The 27,470-nt window shown below is 42.4% G+C and overlaps 3 protein-coding genes across 3 annotated transcripts; 1 reads left to right on the forward strand and 2 right to left on the reverse strand.

The window, feature by feature from the left end:
* Nucleotides 1–10,635: 10,635 nt before the first annotated feature.
* LOC139928286 (voltage-gated purine nucleotide uniporter SLC17A9-like) lies at nucleotides 10,636–22,521 on the reverse strand. The gene is made up of 13 exons (XM_071920769.2): nucleotides 21,972–22,521; nucleotides 20,577–20,774; nucleotides 19,690–19,829; nucleotides 18,390–18,489; nucleotides 17,726–17,856; nucleotides 17,500–17,596; nucleotides 16,644–16,740; nucleotides 16,335–16,422; nucleotides 16,160–16,194; nucleotides 15,850–15,965; nucleotides 14,377–14,432; nucleotides 14,169–14,198; nucleotides 10,636–13,708 (listed from the first exon to the last, which is right to left on the reverse strand). Exons 1-13 carry the CDS (start codon nucleotides 22,103–22,105, stop codon nucleotides 13,530–13,532), a joined length of 1,401 nt encoding a protein of 466 aa, XP_071776870.1. The 5' UTR covers nucleotides 22,106–22,521; the 3' UTR covers nucleotides 10,636–13,529.
* A 1,139-nt stretch (nucleotides 22,522–23,660) lies between these two features.
* Nucleotides 23,661–25,429, reverse strand: LOC139928289 (glucose-induced degradation protein 8-B homolog). The gene is made up of 5 exons (XM_071920771.1): nucleotides 25,373–25,429; nucleotides 24,856–24,984; nucleotides 24,461–24,657; nucleotides 24,149–24,346; nucleotides 23,661–24,028 (listed from the first exon to the last, which is right to left on the reverse strand). The coding sequence occupies exons 2-5, from the start codon at nucleotides 24,971–24,973 to the stop codon at nucleotides 23,855–23,857; spliced, it is 687 nt and encodes a 228-aa protein (XP_071776872.1). The 5' UTR covers nucleotides 24,974–24,984; nucleotides 25,373–25,429; the 3' UTR covers nucleotides 23,661–23,854.
* A 34-nt stretch (nucleotides 25,430–25,463) lies between these two features.
* Nucleotides 25,464–26,676, forward strand: LOC139928290 (small ribosomal subunit protein uS12-like). The gene is made up of 4 exons (XM_071920772.2): nucleotides 25,464–25,543; nucleotides 25,964–26,123; nucleotides 26,242–26,362; nucleotides 26,490–26,676. The coding sequence occupies exons 1-4, from the start codon at nucleotides 25,540–25,542 to the stop codon at nucleotides 26,634–26,636; spliced, it is 432 nt and encodes a 143-aa protein (XP_071776873.1). The 5' UTR covers nucleotides 25,464–25,539; the 3' UTR covers nucleotides 26,637–26,676.
* The last annotated feature ends 794 nt before the right edge of the window (nucleotides 26,677–27,470 follow it).

The following is a 27,470-nucleotide window of genomic DNA, read 5'->3' on the forward strand; positions in this document are numbered from 1 at the left end:
CTAAAACCTGTTAGGCATTAAATCAGGTTTAATCTCTGGCTTGAAGAAAAGATGAACATTAATCCACATCTGTCCATACAAATGTTTACCGCTCATATTTCAGACCTCATTAGGCCCTGCTGTTAAGCTGCATGCTTATGGCTGCGTACATGCATGGTGCAAGAAAAAGAGAGAGAAAGAGAGGGACTAATGTTTGTACACATATGCGGTTTCATTTGTGTGTGTGTGTGTGTGTTTCTGTGCATGCGGTAATGCACGCTCGCCCCCTTGCATGCCTCCCCTGTAGCGAAAGCCATCTGAAGAGTTTTTGGCCCTCTGCCGCTGTGTGTGGTTTGAAGGGTGGCGAGGCAGAGAACTCTCACACACTTAAACTAATGAGAGTTTTAGATGCAGTCAGAGAGCAGCGTGACTTAGTGTTCCTCAGCCACCCGTCGGACATCAATCGCCCTGCGGCCTGAAGGCTTTACTCAGTTCCCTTGCTAACCTGCACCCCTCGCTGCCCCTTTGCACACACACACACACACACACACACACACACACAGTCTGAGGACTCTGACCCTTCTGCGGCCTACAGATAGAGAGAAATATATCAACAGGATTCTGCCAGCTTTTACATCACTATATTGTCAGTTCACTACATTCGTGAGAACAGCAATACACCGGGTGGTGGCCTTAAATGTTAGGGCAAAGTGCTTTATTTTGGCGTCATCACAATATAAAATAAATAAGATAAACTTCAATTTCTGGCTCATTTCCTTCACTGCACATTCATTTTATATTACCATACATAAGCCATTAAACATTACTTTTATGTGTTGTTATGACTTATGACACGGTCCTTTGCATTTACATTGTTTGAAACGTTATGGTACGTAACTCATAAAAGCCCAGGAAGTTTTTGGCTGTCCCACAATATGGTTGACCCACAAAAAGGTTATTCACCAATCAGACTGCACACTATATTGTGCCTGCCGATGTCCCTGTGCATGTGTGTGCAAGAGTGCGCCTGCATACTGTACATATATCATGGGTGTGTCAAAGGATATTTGTCTGTGTCTGTATCTATTTGCATTTGCACCCATTTGTCTGGCGTGCCTACATTTTCTGCAAGGTACAACCCCTCCCCCCCAAAATACAGTAAAGACAAAAAGCATTATCACCGTCCCTCTTCCTCCCATTGTCCCCCTCTCCACCCAGATCCTCTTCTCCCAGTCACCCCACTGCCCTAAAACTGTCCTAAATGACTTAATCTGCAGGGCGACGGTCCCCCTGAGAGAGTGGTGAGTGAGGACGGTCTCTGTGTGCTGTAAGGGGATTGCTGTAATTACTGGGATCTGTGCACCGTATTTATCTTTTCAAGGGACGGGTGATCCTGCCATAAAAAGCCCAACATTTGGCAGTTAACTAATGCACACCATTAGATTGATTGTGCTGGATTTGCGTTTGCTCTCTGTTTGTGTGTTCTGTTTTCCGTGTGTGTGTGTGTGTGTGTGTGTGTGTGCGTGCGTGTTTGTGTGTGTGTCCCATATTTCCCTGCTGCTGCCCTGCTCTGTGATGTGTGTTAAATAATGCTTGGTTGTTCTCAGTAATCCTGATTAAATGGGGGTTAATGTGTGTCTGTTATACTTTTTCACAGACTCTCCAACCGTGACCTTCTATGACAACAGAGCTAGCATAAATGAACTGGCTTATGAGACATGATTAGACAAAGAGAGATGCGGTGGGACAGGGGAGGGGCAGGAGGTTCAGGTAGCGCACATGGGTCTATCTGGATTTCCCGTCTTGATGTCTCAGTATGCGGGAACAAGAGTGACAGAATGAGTGATGCCGTGTCGCCATTGCAAAAATAATTAAGAGCACGGTCTGATTTGCTCTTTTCTTGAACATAAACCTCAGCAGCTTCGAAATCTGAGGTTAGAAGTAAAATAAAAGAGAGAAAATAATGAAAGAAAATGAAATTATCACTCTTCTTGGATGTGGCAGAGAAACAAACAGATTGACCACGCTCTTCTTTCCAAAATCCTCCCCCGTGCAGGCAACATGTTCCTCACGTCCATCTTGGCTGTTTTTTCAGATATTGGTGTCAGTGTGTGTTTGTGTGTGTATGTGTGTGTGTGTGTGTGTGTCTGTGTGTGTCCGTGTTTTTGTGTGTGTGTGTGTGTGTGTGTGTATGTGCGCGTGTGTGAGGGTTGTGAAGACGGAGGCTGCACCAGGCTGTCCAGCCTACACACAAACCGTCCCATCGTTAAATCACCTTACTGTTCCATCCACCATCCACTGCCCTGAGCATGTTTTTCGTTTGATGTGTGTTTTGGTAGAAATGAAAGACAGACGGGGAGAGGAGAATAAAAAAATAAAAAATGGAGGAATATGGAGAGAGGATGGAAAGAACAATGCATAAACCGCGGATGTCAAAGTAACTTCAGACTACAGTACGTTCTCTATGCATTAATAAAACTTTAACTTTCGCCATCTTAGTCTGTCACTTCAAACTCTCTCTCTCTCTTTCTCTCTCTCTCTCTCTCTCTCTCTCTCTCTCATTTAATCTCTCTACTCAGTCCCCTTTCTCCCACTTGTTCCTTATTAATTTTTATGTTTCTGACCTCGGAAAGGGGGATGAGTACACAGATATATTACAGTAATTATCTAATTTTACAGTGCCTTTAAATGTCACAGAAAGCCAGAGTTATGGCATTAATACAATAAAGAGGGTTTGGGCCACAGGGATGATAACTTAATACTGGACCAGACTCTAACAAATTGTCTGCTATGGATTTTTCCCTGTCATAATATCAGCATTATGAGTGTGTTTCGTAGTTCACTTAACAGTGCATGCATGATGAGATAAAATGTGTTCACTGGTTATGAACAGTTCAATAAATAGTTAAAGTTAAATTATCTGATAAATGTTATGATTAATGCATTTCACACTCCAGACTATAATCAGTTCAAATGTTCAACAGTCAACTGTAGTTTGATCAATTGTATTGAGCATTCTGAAATGAGCTTTGGTCTAGATTACAAACACTTGGCAAAAACATTAACCTTCTAATATAACCTGTTCTAGCTGAAAGTCATAAGCATAGTGATGGTTATGCATGACGCATAATGCATACATTTTACATTTTCATCTCTACATTCAGATCATCATGTTTTCCTCCAGAATTCAGATTTACAGCATATTATATTTAGATTCTCCTCATTTTCCACAATCCTGGCCGGCAATAGTGTTATTTACTGTGGTACTGACTGAGGCACATTTGGGAGCAGTTCAAATTCAAAGCTGTGCCAATCTACTCTTTCTTTTTTTGTCTTTTTTTTTCAACCCCCCCTTCTCTCTCTCTCTCTCTCTCTCTCTCTCTCTCTCTCTCACTCTCCAGTAATTTCTATGTACCTCTGTCCTGATAGATGGAGATGTGAAATATTTAAACACACTTTGTTGTTTGGGGACAATGCACTTCAGCAGATGGGCCATCCCTGCACAGACCCAATGTATGCAAATCTCCATACAAAGCAGCCCAGGATGTTTTCAATATAACACAAGCGCCTCAGGCCCTGTTTTAATCCCTCTTTACCCGCAGCCAGTGCACCGTTTCATCCAGTCAAACGCCTTAAGCGCTATGTCAACTTGGACATCTGGCCGCATAACTGAACCAAAAAAAAGTGTGCGTGTGTGTTGGGAAGGGACCATGTTTAGGGAGGGTTAGAAGGAGAGGTAAAGGTGATATGGTGCATGCTGGTGGACTGAAATATTCGGAGATGAAGTCAGGAGTGTGGATCGGTGCCATCAGAGTGCATCGAGGGAGCGGGCAGTTCAGACTCTGAGGTGGACTCTTCTTCCTCAACACCAGGGGAAACAGGTGCCAGTGTCGTTTTCTTCATTGTCTCTTAAGTTGTTTTGCTGTTTTCTCACTTGTTTTTCTCACCCCCCGCCCTCTAGGAATACGCAGCCACAAGTACGCATAGAAATACACACACACATGCAGACACACGCACACACATACACAAATACACAAACGTGGCACCATAACACACGTGCTGCCTGCAGACTTTCTGGTCAGACCACTGATTTCTGTCGTTGTGACATCTGAAGGGTGCTACAGCACAGCCAGACACCTGGATACACATGGCATCCTTCACTACTGTGTGTCAATGTCTGTGTGTGTGTGTGTGTGTGTGTGTGTGTGTGTGTGTGTATGAGAGTGAGTGTGTGTGTGCACGCTAGGTGTGTGCTAGGTGTGGGGGAAGGTGCCATAGAAGGCAGCATCTCCTGAGGGTAGCTCATCAGCTTTTCCTGGATGGACCACAAGTTCAGTTGCTTGTGGCGATGTTGCATGTCCTCAATGACCTACATGATACGGAGCTCAACATACACATGTGTGTGGCACATACCTCCATGAACACGTATACACTGTATGTACACTACAAGACTCATACATCCACATGGGAGAATGCAGTCAAATTGGATCGTGTAAATCCTTGTCAAAGTTCATGAGGATCGGAAAGCTTATTATCTACAATTAGTATTTGGAAAGGCTAAATGTTTATCTGAGCCCTTTGGGAGTGGAGGTTGTGTAGAGAAAGAAAATGTTTTGTAGTCTATTGAAATTACCTTGGTTACTAAAGCCTTGCTGAAATATAAAGTGCATGCATAGGTATTCTGAGATGCTATACAGTCTGTTTTGCATTTTAAATGCTTTTAGTTTCATTTGTATGAACAAAGAAATTCCAACTGCACACAATCATCAGACATAAATAGATTTTTTTTTTAAATGACATGCATGTAAAGAATATATTTTTTGCATCACTTCCTGTTTTTGCTCATTATCATTATTGAGAAAGCAGGTCAGAAAGAAACTTAAGAAATCTCAAAATGGTAATAAATTCTTGGTCCCAATGTATTTGACACTGAGTCTGACTTTGTCCTCTGATGTCACTGGAAGACACTGGACTCCTGTGTTGTGTTATTTACACCTCAATAAAATTATGTAGATGAAAAGATAGCATGACCCATCACTTCAGTGAGGGATATTGATGGGAAAATATGGTTTTAAGCATATTTCATTTGCATATGCAAGCAAGTTGCTTTACATTCTCCTTGTCTGCTAATATTTGATCAAAATGTAAAACTGTGCTCATGTTATGAGTAGCCACTCTATATCTGAGCTCTGTAAGCATATTCCTTTTGCTCTGTGTTTGTAGCTGGCATGAGAAAGACTGCCTGCAGCTTGTGTGATGGTCTGTGGATATGTGTGGATGCGGGAGGTTTGTGTGTGCATGTGTATTTAAACCCCAGGCCATGAAAGTCTTTGTGTGTGTGTGTATGTGTGTGTTTGTGTGTGTGTGTATATGTGTGTGTGCATGCTCATGTGTTTCTCTGTGTTTGTCTGTGTGCGTCTGTATGTGTGTGTGCTTGCATGCGTGTGTACCAGTGTGTGTGTGTGTGTGTGTGTGTGTGTGTGTGTAGGGTAAGGAAGAGTGTAGGTGAGTGTAGAAGACAAACCTGTCAGTTCCACAGCTGGTTTCTCTGGCTGCGGGGCTCAGGCCGGAGCAGGGTGACACTCAGCATCACAGCACCACAGCACAGGGCCTGGGGTAAACACACCAACATATACTGTAGGCAGACGCACACACACACAAACACACACACATACACACACGCACGCACACACACGCGTGCGCACACACCTTGGTTGGCTGCCCTCACCCATAAGACCAGGAGACCAGTGAAACACACCACCTGGGCACGTCATCATATCTTGTCAAAGATTTTTTTTTTCTTTTTTTTTTTGGCTGAATGGAGGTGTGAACAACATCACAGACCAGATTGCCTGGCAATGGACTGACCATCCTCTTGTAAGGATGGTGGGGAAGGGGAGGGGGGGGGGGGGGGAGCAGCAGAGTGGAGGTTGAGAGGAACACAGAGTGAGAGAAAGAACAAGACAAAAGTATAACACACGATGAGAGTGGGCTTCGTTTTATTAGCTCTGCAGAAGGACGTAGCTGCAAGTTGGCTTGTCTCCCTACATCATGTGCTGCAGTTGCTCGAATGGGACTATCATGGCCATTCCTGACGCATTATAGATGATAGAAGTTGACGTGGACTATTAGTTGGACAGTCCCCCTCCTGTATCAAGAGATGGTGTTCCCATCCTTTGGTCTCATTTCGGGACTCTCTTCACAGTGTGTTCCCAAGCAGAGTGGACTCTCTGTGGGGAGAGTGCCTCAGGCAGTGGCCCCCCCCCACCCCCACCCAGCACCCCCACCTCCACCCCCCCATCCCCACACATTTCCATCTCCACTAAGATGGAAGAGATGGCAATGTCTTTAGGGGATTAGGAGGATGCTGGCCTGTTTAGATGTTCTAATAACGAATACAGTTCCCATACAAGAAGCGTGTCAAGTTAATACTAAAAAAAATAGAATGATGCACAAAAGCATTATGCATCTATGAAGAATTAGGACATCTTGATGAAAAATAAATCTGCAAAGAAGTTAGGTAACAGAGACATATTCATGCATAATGTGCAATATCAAGGTGATAATTATAATTCTACAGAGGGCTAATGAGCAACAGAAAATAAGTGTTTGGAAATGAAACGGCCACATTGTGTATTCTGCTGACATTTTGAGAGAAAGACCGAACCGGAGTCAATTATAAAAATAAAGTAAACATGTTGACAGGAGAAATGAAACTGTGTTTTGACTGCTGCTGTCAAGGGAGGTTCCCTCTCCCCCTGTCTAAAGTTTACACACTAAATGACTATGCCTCAGTGATTCTGCCTTGTGTGTGTGTGTGTATGCGTGTGTGTGTGTGTGTGTTTGAATGTGTGCACTCAGCGATCAACTTCTGCTAAATACTAATTACTGAATACTTAGTACGGATGCCCTTTCTATTGGGTCCCTTTAGTATAAACATTCATTATGGCCCTTTTTCTCCTTTGTAGCTCCATCATCATTATTCCACCGCATCCCCCGAGGAGAGAGAGAGAGCCGAGGCCGGGGCTGGGGCTGGACCAGGCTGGGGGAGAAAACACTGTGGAACCAGAGCGCCAGGACCTGGGAATGCACACAAGTGATATTTGTGCGCTGAGATCAAAAAGCATTTACCTTTAGATGTTTCCCTGATATGAATATTCAACATCCTTATTGAAATCTAATTTGGGTCTCCTTGTCTCAGGGGTCTTTTCATCAGTGCCTGTTGCCCGAGGCCACTGCTGATTGACAGCCAAACTTTAGTAAAGAGAGAGCAGGAAAAAAAGGGGAGATCTGGTGGTGTTGGAGATGTGAGCGGTGTGAAGCCAGGGAGGGCTGGAACAGATGAGTGGAGGGGTGCGGGGGGTACGGGGAGGGAGGGGGGGGTATTTAACCTCCTCGTGTGCATGCACAAACAGAATGCTGCAGATTATTAGCCACTATCACGGAGCATAATAGGCAAAACAGAACTATTAAACAATGTTTCATCATATCAGTTTTTGTCCTCTGAGTATTTTTATCTCTCCCTAACCTTGCTGTGATTAGTGGTTAGTATACAGTCAACATGGTTGCATTTCTAAATGAGTATCTATTAGTAGGCGTATTTGTCATTGTAACAAACACAATAGATTATTACCACTGATTCCACTGATTACATGGAGTATATTTATTATTCAGTCAATTATTAATAGTTTCAAAACATGCCAAAGGATGTAATGTGTAGAATTTAATACATTTTGCTTGATCCCTGTATTTTCATGTAATCTAGTGAAAATATTTCAGTAGAAGAAATAGATTCTTAGACTAGTTTGTTTACCGTGGTAAAAAACAATGAGAAACCTTGCACATTTAAATAAAAAACTACCAATTGTTGTGGATGAATTGGACAGATTTTTGAGAGTATTTCAGATATTCCCTTGCCGTTTCAAAACTGAGCATATGACGCTTCACTGCCAAAGGCAAAGCACCATATTGTTTTCTAAAATTACATTTCTAAACATTTGTTCAGATGGATTTGTCTCTGTTTTTGACCAAGGACTTGTGAACTCCATAACCATTCATTTGGCAAAATAAGTAAAAGTATTTGTACTCTTATTCTGGCTGCAGGCAAGAGTTGGTCTGCCATGATGGAGTGCATTTGTATGGTTTTGTTGTTCTGGCTTATATAATAACAAATAGCTGAAACCAACCTGAGCTGCTCATCTCCTGGAATAGCTATGAAAGCACAAAGCATACACAACCCAGACAGGGATTTATGACAAACATACCTGTGGAGGATCTAATAGTAGTAGCAGTGGAGCAGAAGTTACTGCAATTTTTTGGGTTTCACAAATATCGCATCAAGTGTCAGATATTCCTATGTTCTGTAAAGACAAATATTTCTATTTCTGGTGGGGGGGTAACAGTGAGTGATTTAAGACAGAACACAGCCCATATGCGTGTATACACACACACACACACACACACACACACACACACACACACACACACACGAACCAACACTGTCCTCATCTGGGCAGTGGGTTGAGCATGGTTTAATGTTATTAATGCGCAGGTGTGGGTCCTGTCCCGCAGGGTTCCATTAAAATGATGCCCCTCTCAATGCCTGCTCCATTTGCTCTTTAGATTTAACAGAGGCCATATGTCTAGCAGGAGGCAAACAGCTGATGGAGTTTAATTGACAGAAATCAACATATTTGGTCGTGTGTGTGTGTGTGTGTGTGTGTGTGTGTGTGTGTGTGTGCTAATGGCGGATGTGTCTGGGCATCAGGGAATCCCTTTGAGGGGTCAATTATATATCAGAAAAGAGCTTGGAAAGAGAGGAAGAGAAAAAGAAAGAGGACAACAGAGGAGAGAGAAATGTTGATAGCTGGGGTAGAGCAGCAGAGAAACCCGTCACAGACACAGATCACGGCTTAGCATCGCAGGACACAACCCCACACATCAATGTGTGAATATATTTCCTTCATTTTGGGGTTGACATTCTTGTCCATTCCAGGAACACCGCTGCGTTCAGAGTGTAAACTTCATGTTTCATCTGCCTTCACAGAGAAGTAGAGACACTGTCCCTGGCTGTAGTCAAATCATACAAATTACCACTGGCAGTGAGCTGATTTAGGCACAGGAGGGGACCCAAAACAGATGAGAGTATGTATTCACTCCCAGTCTCTCAAACTCCATCAAACAAAGCAACAAGAGAGTTTTGTAAAACACTGAAATAATCGGATATAAGAAAACCCAAACAAGATTTTATGCTCACTTACAGAAATATAACTTTTGATACATACACTTTTGATACAATGTTTAAAATGAGTTGTGAGTCATAAGGGACAACCCAACATTGGACTAACAGGCGCAACGCAATTAGCACATAAAGCCTGTCAATGGCCCTCAGTACAACAGCCCTCGAAGGAGTGGTAGACTTATAAAGCCTCCTGATCTATTACTACAAAGTGATTAATCCTCCTCACACAATGACCAGCCTTAAACTGGGCCTTTATATCATTAGATAGTTCTATATGGCAGTCCTTCCTTTGGCTTTGCGCTAATTAGCATTCAGATCAGGGACCAGGGAGACGGCCCCTCCGCCACAGAGGAAGGACATAGGATGAGATGGCGACACAGTGAAATGTCATTAACTTGATGTTAATTACTAATTAATGGGGCTATTTCATTTACATGTATCTCTGGCTCTCTGATGGGGCCTGCCTTTACTGGGTTACTCTGCCAGCCTCAACCAGTTGGGGGAGGGTTCATCTCCCCTCTCCTCTACTCTCTCCTCATAGTGTTTCATCTCTGCTAATTAAATAGTGGGCCACTCATCATGATTATGTCTCCTAGTGCTTTTACAACACCATTTCCTGTCAGTGAGAGCACTCCAATAAGTGACCGACCACCTCTTTAACAGTACGATTGTTTTTATATATATCAAAAGCTGCATTCAACGCTCACCCGCTCCACAACTGACTTCTATCGGACTTGTTACTTTCAGTCACTTGTGACCCCTCCCTTTCTTTTCATTGCCACGCGGCAGCCACAAGCCACCCGTCTCCATGGTAACCTGAGCCGTTCGGTCCCATGAGAAGGAGTGGGTTGGGTTGACTAGCGTCTGGCCGTTCACACGTGGGCAGTGCCAGCTAGCCAACATGGCACACAGCATCCTGCCATATGGTGCCACCACATACGTCCTGCTGGCCTGGGCTGGGGATCTGAGCCTGAAGAGAGCCACTAGTGTGAACAGGACAGACCTGCACTAGAACCTGTTCAACAGCTGATCCAAACGCAAAATTGGCCAGCAATGTATAGGCAAATTGTTCTCGATTTCACCTTGCTCATTCTTTACCTATATGTAGTACATATAGGTGTATGACAAATGCTTTTCTGTACAGTAAAAGTCAAAGTAAAATTAGCTGGAAGTTGGAAGTCATCGCAATTAAAGTTTTAAAAAATATCTTTACTGTAGCCGCATACAAGGCCTACATTCTTCACATCACAGAAAATGTTGGTACAGTATTTGACATTGGAGGCTGAATAGCACTTTGTGCCGCTCTTATTATTTGTACTGTGCTGCCTCTCTGTGGCACTACAGAGGAAATACATGTAAAGATATAATGCAGCAGATAGAAGGAAGAGTGAGGGAAAAACTCAGCACCGTTGATAAAATATAATATTTTTATTCAAAGTTCATTAAAATATGTTTTCAAATACAACATATCTTTGAAGCAATAGAATACTGCATTTGTTTCAATTAACCTTTTCATCATACATATCATACATGTTATCAAAAATTATTCAGAAGGCTTTCAAGAACCTGTTGGTGAACAGAACTCCAGCCATACATCATGTACATGTTTAAACTATGCAGCATGTAACAGAAAAAGGACAAGCAAAGAAGGCAGTTTCAAACAATGCACAGCTGCTAAGGCAGTCCAAACATTTGAAGAATGCGGGGTGTTGGTTTGACAAAAGATGCTGATAAACTGACTAAGACTGAGTATTTTGTACAGTGGTTTTCCTAAATAGGCCTAATACCTTATCTGAGTGTTCTAAGTGTTCACTGCAAAAAGTATGTACAGGTTCAAACTGACATTTGGTATTGATATCAGATGAGATGTTTTCACATTAACTTATTCTATATAGTCAGTCCATAGTATTAGTAACACTCAAACACAAATACTGCAAATATGTTTGCTGTACGTCTTTACTCTGACAAGACTTCTACCTTCTCTCAGTAATGCAGCTGCTAGCCACAGACCTTAAGCAAGGTTTGCATAAATTCCATGAATCCAATATTCCAACTTTTTTGTAGCCACTGACCATGTAATAAATGCAATTGGCTTTTTCAAACTATATGGATAAAACATTCAACCAAAGGGTATACTTCAAAGTTCAGCTCTGTCTATCGAAAACTTCCAAGAAAAGATTTGCCTATGTGCTCTTGTACTTAAACCTAAATGACACAGAAGCAACCAAAATCCTACAGAGGGAAATTTGGCGATGTACAATTATCAATAAATTAAACTGTGTGCACCATGGTGAACATATCTTGCAATTCTCCCGTTGCATAAATTAGGCACAAAATAATAAATGCATAGACCTACTGTATACAGATGTCAAGACACTTGTGTCTTGATTGGGAGATCGTGACATCTTCCAATACTTGTTACCCAAACTGAGAATTGAAAGGCTGGGATGATGAAGCTAAATGCTACATTCTAACATTTATTTCACCATTCAACCTGCCTACGCTACAAGCTCTCTGTAGTAATATCAATGCAGTGAAGTCGTAAAGTAGCGGTAATAACAATGCACTGAGTAATCTCCAGTCCCTCAGCTACACTGATGTATATAAACAAGACATTACTCTAATACTCTTCTTCATGTCAGAGTGCGTGAGTGAGTGAAGCCAAGGGGGCTAAGGTGTTTAAAATGGTCTTAATGGGACAAAGTGCAGAGACACTGTCGTTACAGCTGAACGGGCTTCACTCTACACTAACACACTCCCTCCCAACTAGTGACATCACTTCCTGTCTTGAGTCCAGGCGACGATGAACAAAGTGCAGTAATCGGGGTGGATCTAAACACAAACAAGTAGGCTTGTTCTCCTCCTCGTCTGCCTGTACAGTTTTCACCAAGACATGACAATACAGATCATTTTCCACTAATCCTTTGTCTGTTAAGATGAGTGCAGATCAGGAGAGGAGAATAAGTGAGGAAACTGTGGTTTCAGAACCACATCTGTTGGGGTTATGCATCCTGCATCAAACTTCTAGTAACTTACACTGGACACGTTTTACGTTTCTGTATTCTGTTTGTTGGCTCTAGAAGCAAACAGTCATCTTACCTAATATATTTCTGTTCTCTACAAAACTTTTGTAATTGACAAAACAAGGAGCCATATAAATATATAAGTACTCAAAATAATTAAGTGAGGTATTTGTATTTCATGCAATCATTTTAGAAATAAAATAATAATAATTAATAACCTTTGGTCTTCTTAATCATACTCGCGTTCATCGAGACTACACATGGGGAGACGGCCCTCAGTGAAAGCGCTGTTGCGATAAAGCCCACCCCCCCCCCCCCTCCCACCCCAACCCATCCCACCCTCCCAAAGCGCAATGACAAGATGAAGAGCTTGTAACCATGGAGATGGGGACTATAGAAGGTAAATCGTACGGGACATTAGAGCACCTGCCAAGTAATTAGTCACTGGGTAATGAGGTGTCACTCAGACAGTTCTCTCAGTGATGGGTCGGTAGGGTGGGGTGGGGTGGGGGTGTGTGTGGGGGGGGAGCTCACCTACTAATAAAAGACTTCAGGTATGAGAGCCTTGTCTCTCCCTGCCTCACCCAGATGTGCCCACCCACTCCCCCCCTCCCCTCCCTCCCTCCCTCCCTCCCCGCAGGGTAAGAACACACCATCTTGGCCTGTCACAACTGTCAGCGAACTCATGAGACTAACACATCCATCATTCTTATAGCTCCATCACCACACATACACACACACACACACACACACATACACGCACGCACCCACCCACAAAAATATTGGAGCTGCTGAGTCGGGTAACAATTTCCATGACTGCGCTGGTAGTAACTAGCACATTCTGACTGACTGGCAGAGAATAAATGAGGCGATAACAAATGAGAAACGTAAACAATAGCCCAACAACTGTTGAACAACCGTGCGGTGAGCCGGCCGAGACACGGAGGTAGCGCAGACTTACTTCCTCTAATCTTTACCGGTCCACTTCCCCTCACTAGTCTGACAGAGCATCCTTTCATACAGCTGTGTTCTTTCGGGAATCAAAGGCTCTGGCTCAACAAAATTGTACAGTAACATTGTGCAGGCTCTGCTGTGTCCTTAAATAACTATTGTGGTGCTGAACCACAGACACAGAACCGATCCAAGTGCCCCAGATATCGTGTGTGGGTTTCATCAGTGTGACAGTTCGCATCCCATGGCTAGTACTCTGATGTGGGTATTGTTGTTGCTGCCGGTCGCCCAAGGTCACACCTCCCCTGGGCAAAGCATCTGGTCCCCCTGATGACTTAGATGTGGATGTTGTGGTAGCGGGCCTTGGTGGAGTCAATGTCGACCCGGCGGGCCTCAGCGAAGGCCAGGAAGGTGCAGAGGCCCAGCAGGTTGACCGTGGTGATGAGGGCGAACACAGACGCCCAGGAGCCTGTGGTCTCAATCAGATACCCCGAGAAATACACCATCAGGACCCCTGCACGAGAACACACACACACACACACACACACACCGTTAGCCCGGACAGCACATTATCAGATAAGTGGGCATAGACATGATGACAGAAAAAACAGAGCACACAGTATCTTCCATGTTATAGTTCAGCCCGGTTTTCCCAGATGTGAACCGCACAAATAACTGCAGAAAAATGTCACAGCCCATCCCCAGTCCGCCCCCAGGACCACTAACTGTCATCTTCTGTTCCCTCTATTATTCATCTGACACAAACTCCATTATGCTTCTGTGATGAAATATGCATGGCACATAGGAGCCAGCTTGACTGACAGGAGCCACATAGCCCAAAGTTTGACTTCAGAGAAGCGGATGAATTATTTCACTCAATAGATCATGAAAGGCCAAAACAGTCATTTGAACTGAACAAGAACTGCTAGTGAAAGATTCATTACAGATGTTTCCCTCAAAATACAGACGCTCACCTGAGAAAGCACCGCACGTATTCATAACGCCTGAAAAGAAGAGCAGACGCACAATTAATTCTCCTACTAGATTAGGATGTAAAATTTAACACAGAATTTGGAATTAAAATTTTACAGAAAGACAAAGAAATTCTCTGTCAAAAGTTTTGTGAGTAATGTATTCATGGTAAGTTTCGACAAAGATTCCACAATTTATTTTTTAACATACCAAACAAAGCTCCAGCACAGGACGGAGCCAGGTCTTGAACATTTACAGATACACCGCTGTAAAACAAGGACACATCATTTGCTATTTCATCAGATAAGGTGCTAAACCGACTCTCCATCTTTCTGCCTCCTGAATCGCCTCACAGTAAAACCAATAACCACACTGACAAATCTCAGCCATAAAAAAGATTAAATAGAACTCAACAGAGGCTGTTGAGTGCCCAGGAAAATGTATCTTAGTTTATATCCTATTGCCAGCCTCCTATCATCGACTGTATCTTTCTTCTGCCTTGCATATAATGTAGTTGTTCAGCCTGGAACCCAGATAAAAAAAATTTAGTTTCTTGCTTTAGGAAGGAAGTTCATTAAAAGATATTGCTGCTGTTATCACAGAGCGACCAACCAAGTGCAAAATAAGAACCTATTTTTTCGTCCTGTCTCATAGTTGGAAAAATATTTCTAAGTAGAATTTATTATTAATTTATTAGAAAATACATTATCTTTATGTAAATTACACTCCTTACAATAGTGTGTATCGTATTTGATTAATATCAAGAAAACTGATTCACTTAAAAAGATCAACTATATCACAAATGAAAGGAGGTGACCTGCATTTAGAAGATTTAGAAGATCTTAAATTACACTTTGAAAGCGCAGCATACAACTATCCCATCTCAATTACATCTTCTAGTGTTGATGTATCATACAATACACTTTAACACATTACACATTCGTCATTTCTCCGAAATTTGTGGCTCACCAACGTCTGCCATTGTACCAGGCAGTTTCCCCAAAGTGTTACTGCGTTACACTTTGGATAACAGAGCAGGAAGCTAAAGACAAAATCTAGCTGCACCAAAACAGCACCACATACAGGCAAAGTATATGCTGCAGTACTATGTGGCAAAATTCATTATGGGCATTCAAAGAAAGAGTGAAGTTTTGGGCAGGGTACGCCGCAGATTTTTTTGGTTTTATTTGTGCTTGAAAAAAGAAATTGGGATTGCACCATTAAACCTGCCTGTCAAGGCTATGTTGGTAAATGTCTAAATCTTTCATGAACAACAAATCTTTGTTTATCAATAAAGAAAGTAGACTGGAGTCATTTGAAAATGTAATAATGAGTTGGTCTGGTATTGGAACAGTCATGGGTATACAGTGTAAAAAGCAATGGTGAAGCGACACAACCTTGTGAGCCTCAGCAGTCATTCTTGGCATTGAAAATTGACCTTGACCAGCTGTACTGTGCTTTATGAGAAATGCACTGCACCAGTGAATGGGATATGAATTAAACAGTACAGTGAGTACAGGAGTACAGTGTTGAAAGCTAGTGAAAAATCTAGAAAAGCAATATTAACAGAATCCTTCCATATGATATACTGCATGTGCTGTATTCTGGGCCACAGATGGAGTCTGTTCCAACAGCTAGGCTAAATTCACTATGGTCTCAGTGAGGACATGGGGGCACCAGTACCTGTGACTGAAGGTGGTGAGGCCCATGGTGGCAGACACAAATGCTACTGCCCAGGGGAAGGTGGTGGTGCCACACAGAAGTAGGGTAAACACACTGGACACACCCATGGAGAAAAACTGACCAGGAGGGATGGACACACACAAACACATACATCAAGATCTTACAGAATTAAGTTGAAGTGTGGCAGGAAAGAGGACATTCATACATTCTGGACTGGAGTGGAAGAAAAGCCTCCACAATGATAACAGATAACATTTATACAGATGAATTATAAGGCAGCTGTATGCAGAGAACAAAATCTGCACTATACCTGCATCAACTTCCTCACAGAGGCTGTATCAAAACCTGTTGGGACCAAGAGAGAAATGAGGACGGGCAATAATAGAACTGCTGTGTTATCTATAATCACCTGCGTTCAAAATTAATTTCCATATCTATTCTTCAATTGTTCACAGAGGGTGTGAAGAGAGGTTTATCTGTCCTACCTTGACTGATGAGGTGGTCAGATAGACAGCCACTGAAGAGGGAAGAGGGAATAGCCACCAACCAGGGAATGACATTGAACACCCAACCCTGGAGAAAAAAACACATAGATCTGAATGAACTAGACCAGGAACATCAGCCAAGTGTTAGGTCTCCTTAGACTGTTTTTGTGTTTTTACATTAAAAGCCAATTTTCCTGGCTTCAAACTACTCATGTCTGTTATTTCAATCCCTCCAGTTTTGAGGTCAAATGTAGGATTATTGTTTTCTTCTGAAGCGGGGAGCGGGTGTGAGGAAGGTGTCATGGTTACCTTGGCATCGGGGAAAGTGTCCTTAAAGAAAGTTGGCAGCCACGACAAAAGAGTGAAGAAGGTGCTCGCTGTGCAAAGGTGTGTAATGATCACAGCACTGGTCAGGCATTGAAGAGAGAGAAACAAAGAAAAGTAAGTGCAATGCAACATTATTTACACATAGGAAATATCACACTAATAATAAAAGTGTCTTTTGCTTTAGCTGGAGCAAGAATTCAAGTCAGTGCTGCCATACCTGTGTACATGACATCTGAGTCTAGTGATTTTCTGTGTTAAAGCAAGTAGACTCTGGTTGAAAGCAACAAGACTTATTTTCATAACCAGTTCAGAACGATCACATCATCATTACATCTGTCACTTGGTTGGTTGACTATCAAGGTGTGGCTCAGCTACACCAAGAAATAAAACCACAGAGGTGTTTCCTGTCATTGAAAATAGGGCAGATCAGTTGCATGGCTATTAGCTTACAGTATATAAATAACCGGGCCATAGGGACGGAGTTGGAGAAAATGGAAGAACTCAATATCTGAGATGCTAACAGAGAGCTGAGCTGGCCAGAGACTAGGCCTACTATTCCAGAGTCTGGTACAGATAAAAACTGGATCTAGAGAAAAGGCCCACAGTGAAACTTGCTTTGATGCAAGCTCAGAAACACAGGTGAGATTACTGGTCATACACCTATTCACAAAACACAGGAACAAACATACGTACAGCTAGTCAGCTACACACATGGGATGGTAGCTATATACAGTACAGGATACACACAAATGTACACACACGCCCGCACACGCCCGCACACGCCCACACACGCCCACACACACACGCACAGACACACCTCCTTTCGTCTTTATCTCACCAGACTGCAGGTTGTTTGAAGAGCCGTAGCCAGTGTCTCTTGGACAGTTTGGACTGGGGCCCACCGCTTCCCAGGGACTCCAGAGTGATGATAGGACCTGCGAACACAGATGGGTGTGAACACATGTTCATACAAGAGGAAATTCACAGGAATAATACGGATAAGGAGCAACAGGATAGTGGCATGCAATAACACTGGGGATACACACAGTTAAAGCCTTCCTTACCTTCTCCTTTGAGTAGATACTTCCACATGCAGTATGCCCACAGCACTGAGAGAAGACCAGACACGTAGAACACACTCTCCCAGCCGTACAGGTCCAACATGAGGGAGCCAGCCCCTCCAATCACCAGCGTGCTACGAAGAAAGTCACAACAAGAGACAACAAGTCACACATACACACCCTTGTAACAAGGTGGTTGCAATAAAAACATAATGATCAAGTGCCTTTAGGCACAGATCTAGGATGAGCTGAGTATTCTCTAATTCTAATTAATTAGAGAAACTAACATCAAATTGCAGTTCATCTGAGTGTTTCTGCTGTATTAATTAAGCAGCAGTGGACCATACTGCTGACAAATTGCCCCTACTGTTACAAATATGTCAAGATAATTAAAATACATCATCTGGCCTTCTTTCACATCCAAAACAATCAAATGTCAGGCAATTATGGTAGAACTGTCCAGATATCCCAATATAGATATAAGAAATATTTTTAAAACAGCAAGAGGTACTGGAACAGATTGTGGGATTGGAATGGGCACAGAGCTAAAATGAACGTCTCCTTTCTCCACTTTGCTATAGAACATTCTAGGAGAAAAACGGCTATCCCATGGAGTCCTACAGCAAAGTAGCTGAAAAGAGGATTATTGCAATAAGGCCCAACTCACCCCAAGTAGGAGCCACTACCCACAGTGCTCATGAGGAAGCCTCTCTCACTTTCCACCACCTTCTGAGAGCACAGACTTGCCAGAGATGGGTAGTGAACTCCTAAAAAGAAATCAAGTCACAAAACACAATTGGTCAATAGTTAGAATGGGAGTTGATAGATTTGTTGATCAATGCCAATGACTCAACAAACTTCGGCAGGTGCTGAGACTTCTGGCATCCAAAACTCACTTTCCAGCCCGTAATCTGTTTTGTTTAAATTTTATTCACCAACTCCCATAGCTTTTGTTGTCTTTCCTGTGGATTCCTTCAAATCAAATCAGATCAGATTTATTTCTGAAGTGCTTTTAACAAAACACGTTTGTCACAAAGTGCTTAACAGAGCAACCAACGACAAAAAAATTCAATCAAAACAAGATAAGACAAACACAATGCAGTCACTAGCAGTAGAACAGGTCTTGGGCGTGTTTGTTTATGGATGCATGTTTGCCTGTATGCGTTATGTGTGTGTGTGTGTGTGTGGACGTGCACACACACGTGCATAGTGAGAATGGATATGAGAGAGCTCTTGCGCAGTTCCACTGCAAAACAACAGGAAATAGATAAAGAAGTGGCAAACATAGCAAGGAGGGCTTAGGGGTCCTCCAGCAGGGAAGGGAGGGAAGGAACGGGGTGGGGGGGGGGTGCGATGGTGGTTTGTAAGGTTAGATAAGGTAGGATGAAGGCAATGAAAAATAAATGGGTTGAGTATGGACTTAAAGACAGTGATGGGTGTCTGACTCCCTGACATGGACAGGATGCTGGTTCCATAGACAGGGAGCGCTGCAGGACAAGACTCTGCCCCCAGCTGATTTCTCATGAGTACACGGTATAAGGAGTCCAGCTTCCAGTGAGCAGAGGGTTCAGGCAGGTTTGTATGGAGTAAGTAGGTCTGAGATGTATTGAGAGGCAAGACCTTTTAATGCTTTGAAAGTGAGGATTTTGATATTGATTCTTGCAGTGACTGGGAGCCAGTGAAGAGAAAGACCAGGGTGATGTGATCATGTTTCTTAGCACATGTGAGTATTCTAGCAGCAGAGTTTTGAATAAGTTGAGTGTGTAGTCGGGACAGTTGGAGAGCAGTGCACTGCAGTAATCTATTCTTGAAAAAACAAGGCATGGATCAATTTTTCAAGATCTGGAAAGGAGTGGAAATGCCTGAGGTAAAAACATGTTTCAATGTCTGAAACAGGTAAAAACATGTTTCACCTCACCTCATCCACTTTGCATGCTGCAGACTCTTTCAAAAGCTGCCCATCTCACCTTGCAGCAAGCCCATGAGGAAGCGAGCCAGCGTCATGGAGAAGATGGGCTGGGAGCAGAAGTGGGCCAGGATCGGGGTGAAGGCGGTCATCGCCCCCCAGGCCGCCGCAGACAGCAGGAGGACCTTCTCTCCTCCCACCCTGAGGACAGAGGAGACAGCCAATTTGCATTAGCTCAATCTTTTGACTTTTGACAGCGACGATTACATCACCACACCGCAAGTTGTGAGAGAGGCGGCAGAACTTTGAACTCTCGAAAGGCTTGTTACACTAGATAAAACGGGACATGGAAGTCTGCCAAAAATATTCTCTTTAGGAACGACTTTGGGGCCAAATGAGATGTCCACCATTTTAAAAAAAGTGGCACTCACTCTTAGAAAAAAAATTGACAGCATCCATATTATGGATTCAGTGAAATAATTTCAAGATATTTGCTGACAAACTGGTAGCATCTTGAAGATTGCATTTTTTGCATTTTTGAAAAATTACTAAATTAACCTGGGGTAACAATCTTGTAAAACCCTTCACATATATATGTAGCCTATCTATTTGTCACACTTTTTGAGCCCACTAGGAATGACAACATGGCAATATAAAGAAAACATCTAGCCTTCATCGCTACTTTATGTTTTGCATTAACTCCCACACTGAGCAAACAAAAGTGGCCTGTAACGTCAAAGCCGGCATGCAAACCACTCCCTTGACAAGCAGGAAGTGTCCTGCCATCCTCCAACAAACTAGACAAACTGGGCACTATCAGAACAAGGCATACAGTTTACTCTTATCACAATCCAGGCAGTCAAAACAGAATGATATTATCCTCGGGCAGCTGCTATTATCTTAATAGCAGCAGACCTGACTACCGTTCAGGGTCAAATGTTTACCCACCTGTCACTGACGTAGCCTCCGAGGACCTGGGTGAAGCAGTAGCCCCAGAAGAAGCTGCCCAGCACCATGCCCGACTCCCTCTTGCTCCAGCTGAACTGCTCTGCCATGCTGACGGCACAGATGGGCATTGCCACCCGGGCGCAGTATAGGAGGCAGGTCCCCAGCAGCAGCACCACTGTCCATATCCTCGCCACTGGTCTGCATGGGGAGGGAAGGAGAATGGATAGAATTGGTGTGTGTGTGTGTGTGTTTTTTAACCTTTATTTTACCAGGAAGTCCACTTGAGATACAGAATCTCTTTTGCGAGGGAAACCTGGCCAAGACAGCAGCAAATAAGAACAATTAAACATTATAAAAGACAATAAAACAAAACAAAACAGTTAAATACATTATAAAAACAATAAAAGAGTTAAAACACATAACACATCTGACCCAGCAGAGAGACAGTCACAGAGACAAGGAGCAGTGAGGAAACAACCAATAAAAAGCAAGAACAGAGTCTGATTGACTTGGATGCCATATCTCTCACAAAGGCCAATTGACTATCATGAAACTGAATGTAAAAACAGCAATCTTTCTTAAAGTCCTTTGACAGTTTGATGTGCTTCTCCCATTGCTAAGCGCCCTAACAAAAAAAATCACCATAATATTCTTATTGGCACTTGGTGGCAATCATTAGTGAGTACATAGTGAATATGATAGCTAATGGTATTTTTTTAATCTCCTGTGGTGTCACTATAATTTTCCTATAGGGACTTGTAGTTTTGCTGTGATATCCATCCTTCTCAAATGCATTATAGGATGACTACAGCTCTCTTTCACACGGGAAACTCAGCATTCTTTCTCAGCATTTTTTAAATTCCTATGACAGTTTGATGTGCTTCACTCATTACAAACCACCCGGACCCATGTAGCAAATTAGGTTTAGAGATCCAGTAAAGCACTAACGGCTTCTCATGACATCAGGTCCTAAACTCCAAATTAGATAGGCCTTCGCAGGCAATGTAGTGATGAATCTACATATTACTTTTGGCCCTAACAATAATAAAAAAAAAAAAATACAACAATACATAAAGTTACATTGATCTATAGGATTGAACCACAAGCTGCCAGGTGTTTGATTTTAGATTAATTTTGTGTGAGTATTTCACTCAAGTGTGAAAGCAAATATGTTGCATTTCACGGTTCAAGAGTTGCAACAAAGTATCAGCAACGTTTTGAGCTGAGCTTCCGCGCTGTCATGCAGACGTTATGAGGAAATGTGTTGTTGTAAATCCTAATTGTTGCTTCTTGTTGACATAGTTAAAAATGAAAATATGAGCTAGCACTGTTGAATGTATTTCTCTGTGGTAAAATACAAGCCATGTATCAGGGTAAAAAAAAACAAAAGGTTACCTCGACCAGGTGGTACTCTGTTCAGTCCACTTCTTATGACATCCAGGGACCCCGATCTTGTCAGATGGATGGTTTTCCTTGTGACAGACCAAATCTGGACTACAGTTCTTGCCATATTTTTGAATAATTGCCATTCAACGCGAGGTTATAGCAGCCTCTTCTCACCCCCCTGGCTATTTACTTTAAAGGCGCTCTCTTCGGTCGATCAAACACAAAAGTAAACGCTGACAAAAAACAAAGCTTTTCAGATGGCAAACACACAATCATATCTCGCCTTTTCGACCGCTGTATCCATAACCTGAGAGACGGGAAAAGCAGGAAGGCGATGTGTGCGAGCTAGAGAGCGGAGTCTGTTTTTCCTGATGCTCTAGGAGGAGTAATCCACGTGTCAGTTTTTCTCTCCAGCCACGCAGTTCTTCTTGCCATCGGTAGGGTTAATCAGGAAGTGAAGAGAAGTGATTCAGTGTTTTCTCAAGTAAACGCCTTTATGCCTAGTCGGTCGCTACGTCCACTACGATGCCATCCAAAACGCCAGAGAGGCGCCTCGTCCTCCGGTCCCTCTCCATCGTGACGGTGCAATATACAGAAAGCCTCTCTGCCTATCGGATTACACATAGCGAGGTGCCATCGTTGAGCACCCAGGACGTCCTCTCCTCCTGTCCTGTCCTTGCCAGGTGGCGACGCGATGCCCCCCTGCTGAGATGTTGCTGCTGTTGTCAGACTACAGGGCAGAGATGCTGCGCAGTACCTACAAGGCAGTTTAAACGCTCCCTCTGCCCCGGGCTACACGAATTACCAAGCAATCATTATATAAGACCCTGCATTCATCCCAACTTTTAGCTCTTCTCTCACTGTCTGTATGCTGCTGCACCATACAGAGACTTACAGAAAAGATTTTTAAAAAAAAGAAAAAAAAAAGGTCCTTAGTATTTGCCCAGTTTTGAAATTCCTTTTTATTGCAAAATAATATCGGCAAAGCACATCAAATGTTGCAAAAGAGCTACTTATCCCATACATGTAAATATTCCATCTGTAAAACTGTCTCCATGCCCATGTACATGGACCTATCGCATTCACATCTTTTAATATCATTCTGTGATATTTTTAATTATACTGAGGCTGCGTTTAAGCTTACAAAGTCACAGTTCACTGGAAGGTCTGAAGCATCGAAGGCTTCTCGCCTTGTCCCTTGCCTTGTCCATCTGTTAAACTGCTCCCATGCTGTAGCGTAAGAACATACGTTTCTGTATTCATGTTTGTGTTTTCAGTGTCTTTTTGTAATGTTTCAAGCAATAGCGCAGTATGAAACTAAGGTTGCATGTAAACTTACAAAGTCACAGTACTTTGGAAGGTTTGAAACATCCCAAGTATCTTGCTTTGGCCATTGCCTTAACATATATGACTAGATGAAATGTGAATATTTTTCTCCAGGGGAAAAAAAATGTGTATTTGAGGCAGTGCACACTGAGCCAACCATTCTCCCTAACACCAAACTGAGCCTAGGTGGTCACACACAGAAAGTGAGAGCCTAATTTAGGCTTTATTCACACCCTCCCATGCCAACTTTCCCTGCCAATAGACAGAAAAAAACCTAGTGTAACTGAAATATGCAAAAGAGGAAATGACACAAATTTAACATAAACATATAAACAAATCATAATTTTACCAAGTAAAACAATGGTTTGTATGTTGTTTTAGTGTGTGAAGTCATTTTAAAATGTCAACAATCCAGTTTGCACATTCTATGTTATCAAAGTATCAAAAAGCAACCCTTACAAAAAAGAAAAGGTTGTACTGTATGAGTCAGTTTGTTGGGGTATAAATAGATAAAGGAAGTGTGTCCATTTTGTACTAATGCTCTGGTGTGTTTTCACTTCAGGTCCTCATTTTGGGTCTTCAATTGTTCCCTTGCTGAGGTCTGTCATTTTAGGATACTTCACTTTCTTTTGGTCAAGTTCGTTCTGAGCCCACAGTAGTAGCTTCAGGAGCTTGGCCAGTTTGGGTGTTGACTCTCTGTTCTCATAGTCTAGCACTGACTGATTCACTTCACTCCACACCTGAAACACAAAGAAATGGACATGTTATCCCTCTGTATACTTTAACATAACACTCAAAAACAGCAAATTCTCTTACCAATCAATGTGCTATACCTTAACGATTCTAACCTTTGACCTCACCTTCTGTCTCTGCATCATGTTGAGCAGATCTCCAAAGGGTGACTCCTCAGGGTTGTCGAATGCCAGCAGGGCCAGTGTCCTCTCCATCTCAGTGAGACATTCCCGACTCTCCTCCCCCTGCTCCGCTAACTGGGACTGGGCAAACTCAAGAGCAGCTTCAGTCTCCCTCAAACGAATCAGCTCAATCAGATGCTGCTGCTACAGATGCAGAAGGCAGGGGAGAACAGGGAGGATGCAGAAAAATGAGCAGCAAGATAGGCAGGACACATGACACCAGAAAAAGTTTGCTAAATGAGAAGCCTTTTACTTTACCTGTAGGTGAAAGTAAAGGTAACGGTTGGTATCCAGCAGTTCGGGGTGCAGGCTGTTGATAAGTGCAATAGCATCCTGGATCTGTCCCTTCAGGATCATCTCTCTGATCTTAATCCTTTCATCTAGAGAGTCCAGGTCCACGCTCGGCTCGATCCCAGACTCCATCCGAAACTTCTCAGCTGCTTCCTTGAAGCCCTCTGTTAAATTGAAACCATGGTTGAACGAATGCATGTTCCTGCACGTTCCACATTCAAATTTGATGCTAATTTTGAATTCTGCATTATTTTTTCATAGCCTTTCTGGTCTCAATAGACAGCTGAAAACAGAAACTGAATAAGATAATGATTATGTTTTTCCTTCAAATCAAAGCCAAAGTATGTAGACGTGTACTACACCTGTCACCAGGTAGTTCATGATGAGCCTGTTCATATCAGCTCTCTGAATGTGGACATTGTTGAGCTTGTCCATCCACTCTTCCCTTGTTATGTCCTCCGGCTTCTCTGCATAACTCATTATGATATATCCTAAAAAGTATAGAACATTAATGACATGGGTTGACAAGATTATTAAACTTACACAGACGGGGTCTTCTGTATCATAGAGACATTGTATAACAAACTCCCGTTAAGTATTATTTTTCCAAAGTGGATATATAGCGTTTTGGAAATGAGCTCTTCAGTTTGATAGCAACACGACACCGGAAATCCAACCATACAGTGTGGGCCTTCGATAAAAACACAACATTGAAGCCTGACTTTCGTCAACACGAACCAAAACAAAGCCATCTTGTGTCCTTCTATGCATTTATATCGAATACAAATGTCCGGACAATAGGCTGTTCTATTTTACTGTCTCCTATTGATATGTCTCAACAACGCTATGTAAATACCATGGTTATTTTAATCACAATACCTGAAAATTATGCCGCTACTCCCCGGCAGTAGCTAGCTAGCTAGCAGAGAGGTCACACGGAAAACTCGCGTTATGTCCAGAGCATCAAGTGGGATTTCATTGCTGCCTTCGTGATTGGTTAAAACTGCCATGACGCTGTGTTATGTCACAATTCGGAAGTAAAAGCCATGGGTGAGTTGTTCGTTGGAGTTATTCCATGAGTTGTTCCTTTTAGTGAATTAATTTAATGGAATTACATTCCGGGGTGTTAGATTATGTTCAGTTTTTCATTATTACCGAGCGTTTTGGTCTTTGCTCTACCAATGCCACTGTAAGCCATTTAGGTCAACTGTAAGTCGGCCACGTGCAGTGTTTGGCAGCATGGCAAGAGAAGAGACACTTTTTAAATTTCACTTAACTCTGTTTGCCAACATAAAGAAAAGAAGGCCGCCAGCCGCTATCAAGAATGCATTCATAAATTTGAATTTGTAGCCTACGTGTAGTTTTCCCTCTTCATTTTAACTCCAAATAAACAGTAAACAGCACATCTAAAAGCTCCCAGATAATTGTGCCTCTTTGTTTGCGTATTTGTCAACTTTGCTCTTTCCACAGGTAAGTGTCGTGGTCTTCGCACAGCCAGAAAACTGCGAAATCACCGCAGAGAGCAAAAATGGAATGACAAGCAGTACAAGAAGGCTCACTTGGGCACTGCCCTCAAAGCCAATCCATTCGGAGGGGCTTCCCATGCCAAAGGCATTGTACTGGAGAAAGTGTAAGTGTATGCTGATGTTTAGAATCTGTTTTTGGCAATTTTTTGTTATATGTGACCACCTTCTGTTACTTTATATGAAAGGCAATTCACATGTAACTATGCTCTTTTGTTTCTTCAGTGGTGTTGAAGCTAAACAACCCAATTCTGCTATAAGGAAGTGTGTGAGGGTACAACTGATCAAAAATGGCAAGAAGATAACTGCTTTTGTGCCTAATGATGGCTGTCTGAACTTCATCGAAGTAAGAATTTAAGTGGCCAGTGAACACATCACTCATAATCCACACTCATCCTCTGATCTATCCGAAGCAGCAGTCTCAGTTGTATTGTTTCTCTTTACAGTTAACTTATTTTCTTCTTCTCTTGTAGGAAAATGATGAAGTATTGGTGGCAGGATTTGGCCGTAAGGGTCATGCTGTTGGTGATATTCCTGGTGTCCGCTTCAAAGTGGTCAAGGTGGCCAATGTCTCACTGCTGGCCCTTTTCAAAGGCAAAAAGGAGAGACCTCGATCATAGAATACATGTAATGAAATAAATAAAAATAACGAAAGTAGAAAAAAAATCTTTGTGTTTCTGTCATTCAAAACAGTGGTGTCAACTCACTAAACCCTAAGGTGTGGTAATATCCCTGCATTTATTGTCATTTGCCGCCTAACTTGCTTATGTCAACTGAATATCTGGGGACAAGTGGAGCAATTACTGATGACTGAAAAAAGCACAGAGGCACACAATTTAGAAGGAACCTTGGTCCTGAATGCTCCCCTGTGTGACTTTTGTTTGTTTGTAGATATGGCTTCCAAACTAATTTGTAGCAATTTTTGCTCGATTTTTTTGCTATCAATCATAATGATAAAAACTAAAAAGATCAAAACTGGACTCACTAAGGTATCGCAAGTATCTTGAACCCAATTTAAAAATCTGATTATAAAGTTTTTGGTATTCCTTTTAAAAGTTGTTTTTTTTTTTAGTAAAAGTTTTCATATCTCTGACAATATATTTTGACCATGATTCAATTGTGTTTTGACCATAGTGTTTGACGCACCCCTCCCCCACGCACCCACTTGGTTTACTGTTTCTATGGCAACGAAGCTGTTTATGGTCCTTGTCTCTAAAGTCTCATTTAACGCTAAGTAGCTAGCTAATTTAACGTTATCGACCAACCAAATCTAGAGGAATTTATATGAGCTAACAGGTAAGACGATAACCTATTGGCACTGACGACAATTTACTTTTGAGATCATTACGGGCTTGAAGAATCATCAATTTATAATCTTTCACTAGCTACATCTCGACATACCGTCGGCTAAAGTTAGGATCTAACGTTAGCTAGCTAAAGTGAGATAACAACTA

This window comes from Centroberyx gerrardi, chromosome 14, assembly GCF_048128805.1.
Source record: "Centroberyx gerrardi isolate f3 chromosome 14, fCenGer3.hap1.cur.20231027, whole genome shotgun sequence".
In the NCBI taxonomy this organism is placed as follows: domain Eukaryota; kingdom Metazoa; phylum Chordata; class Actinopteri; order Beryciformes; family Berycidae; genus Centroberyx; species Centroberyx gerrardi.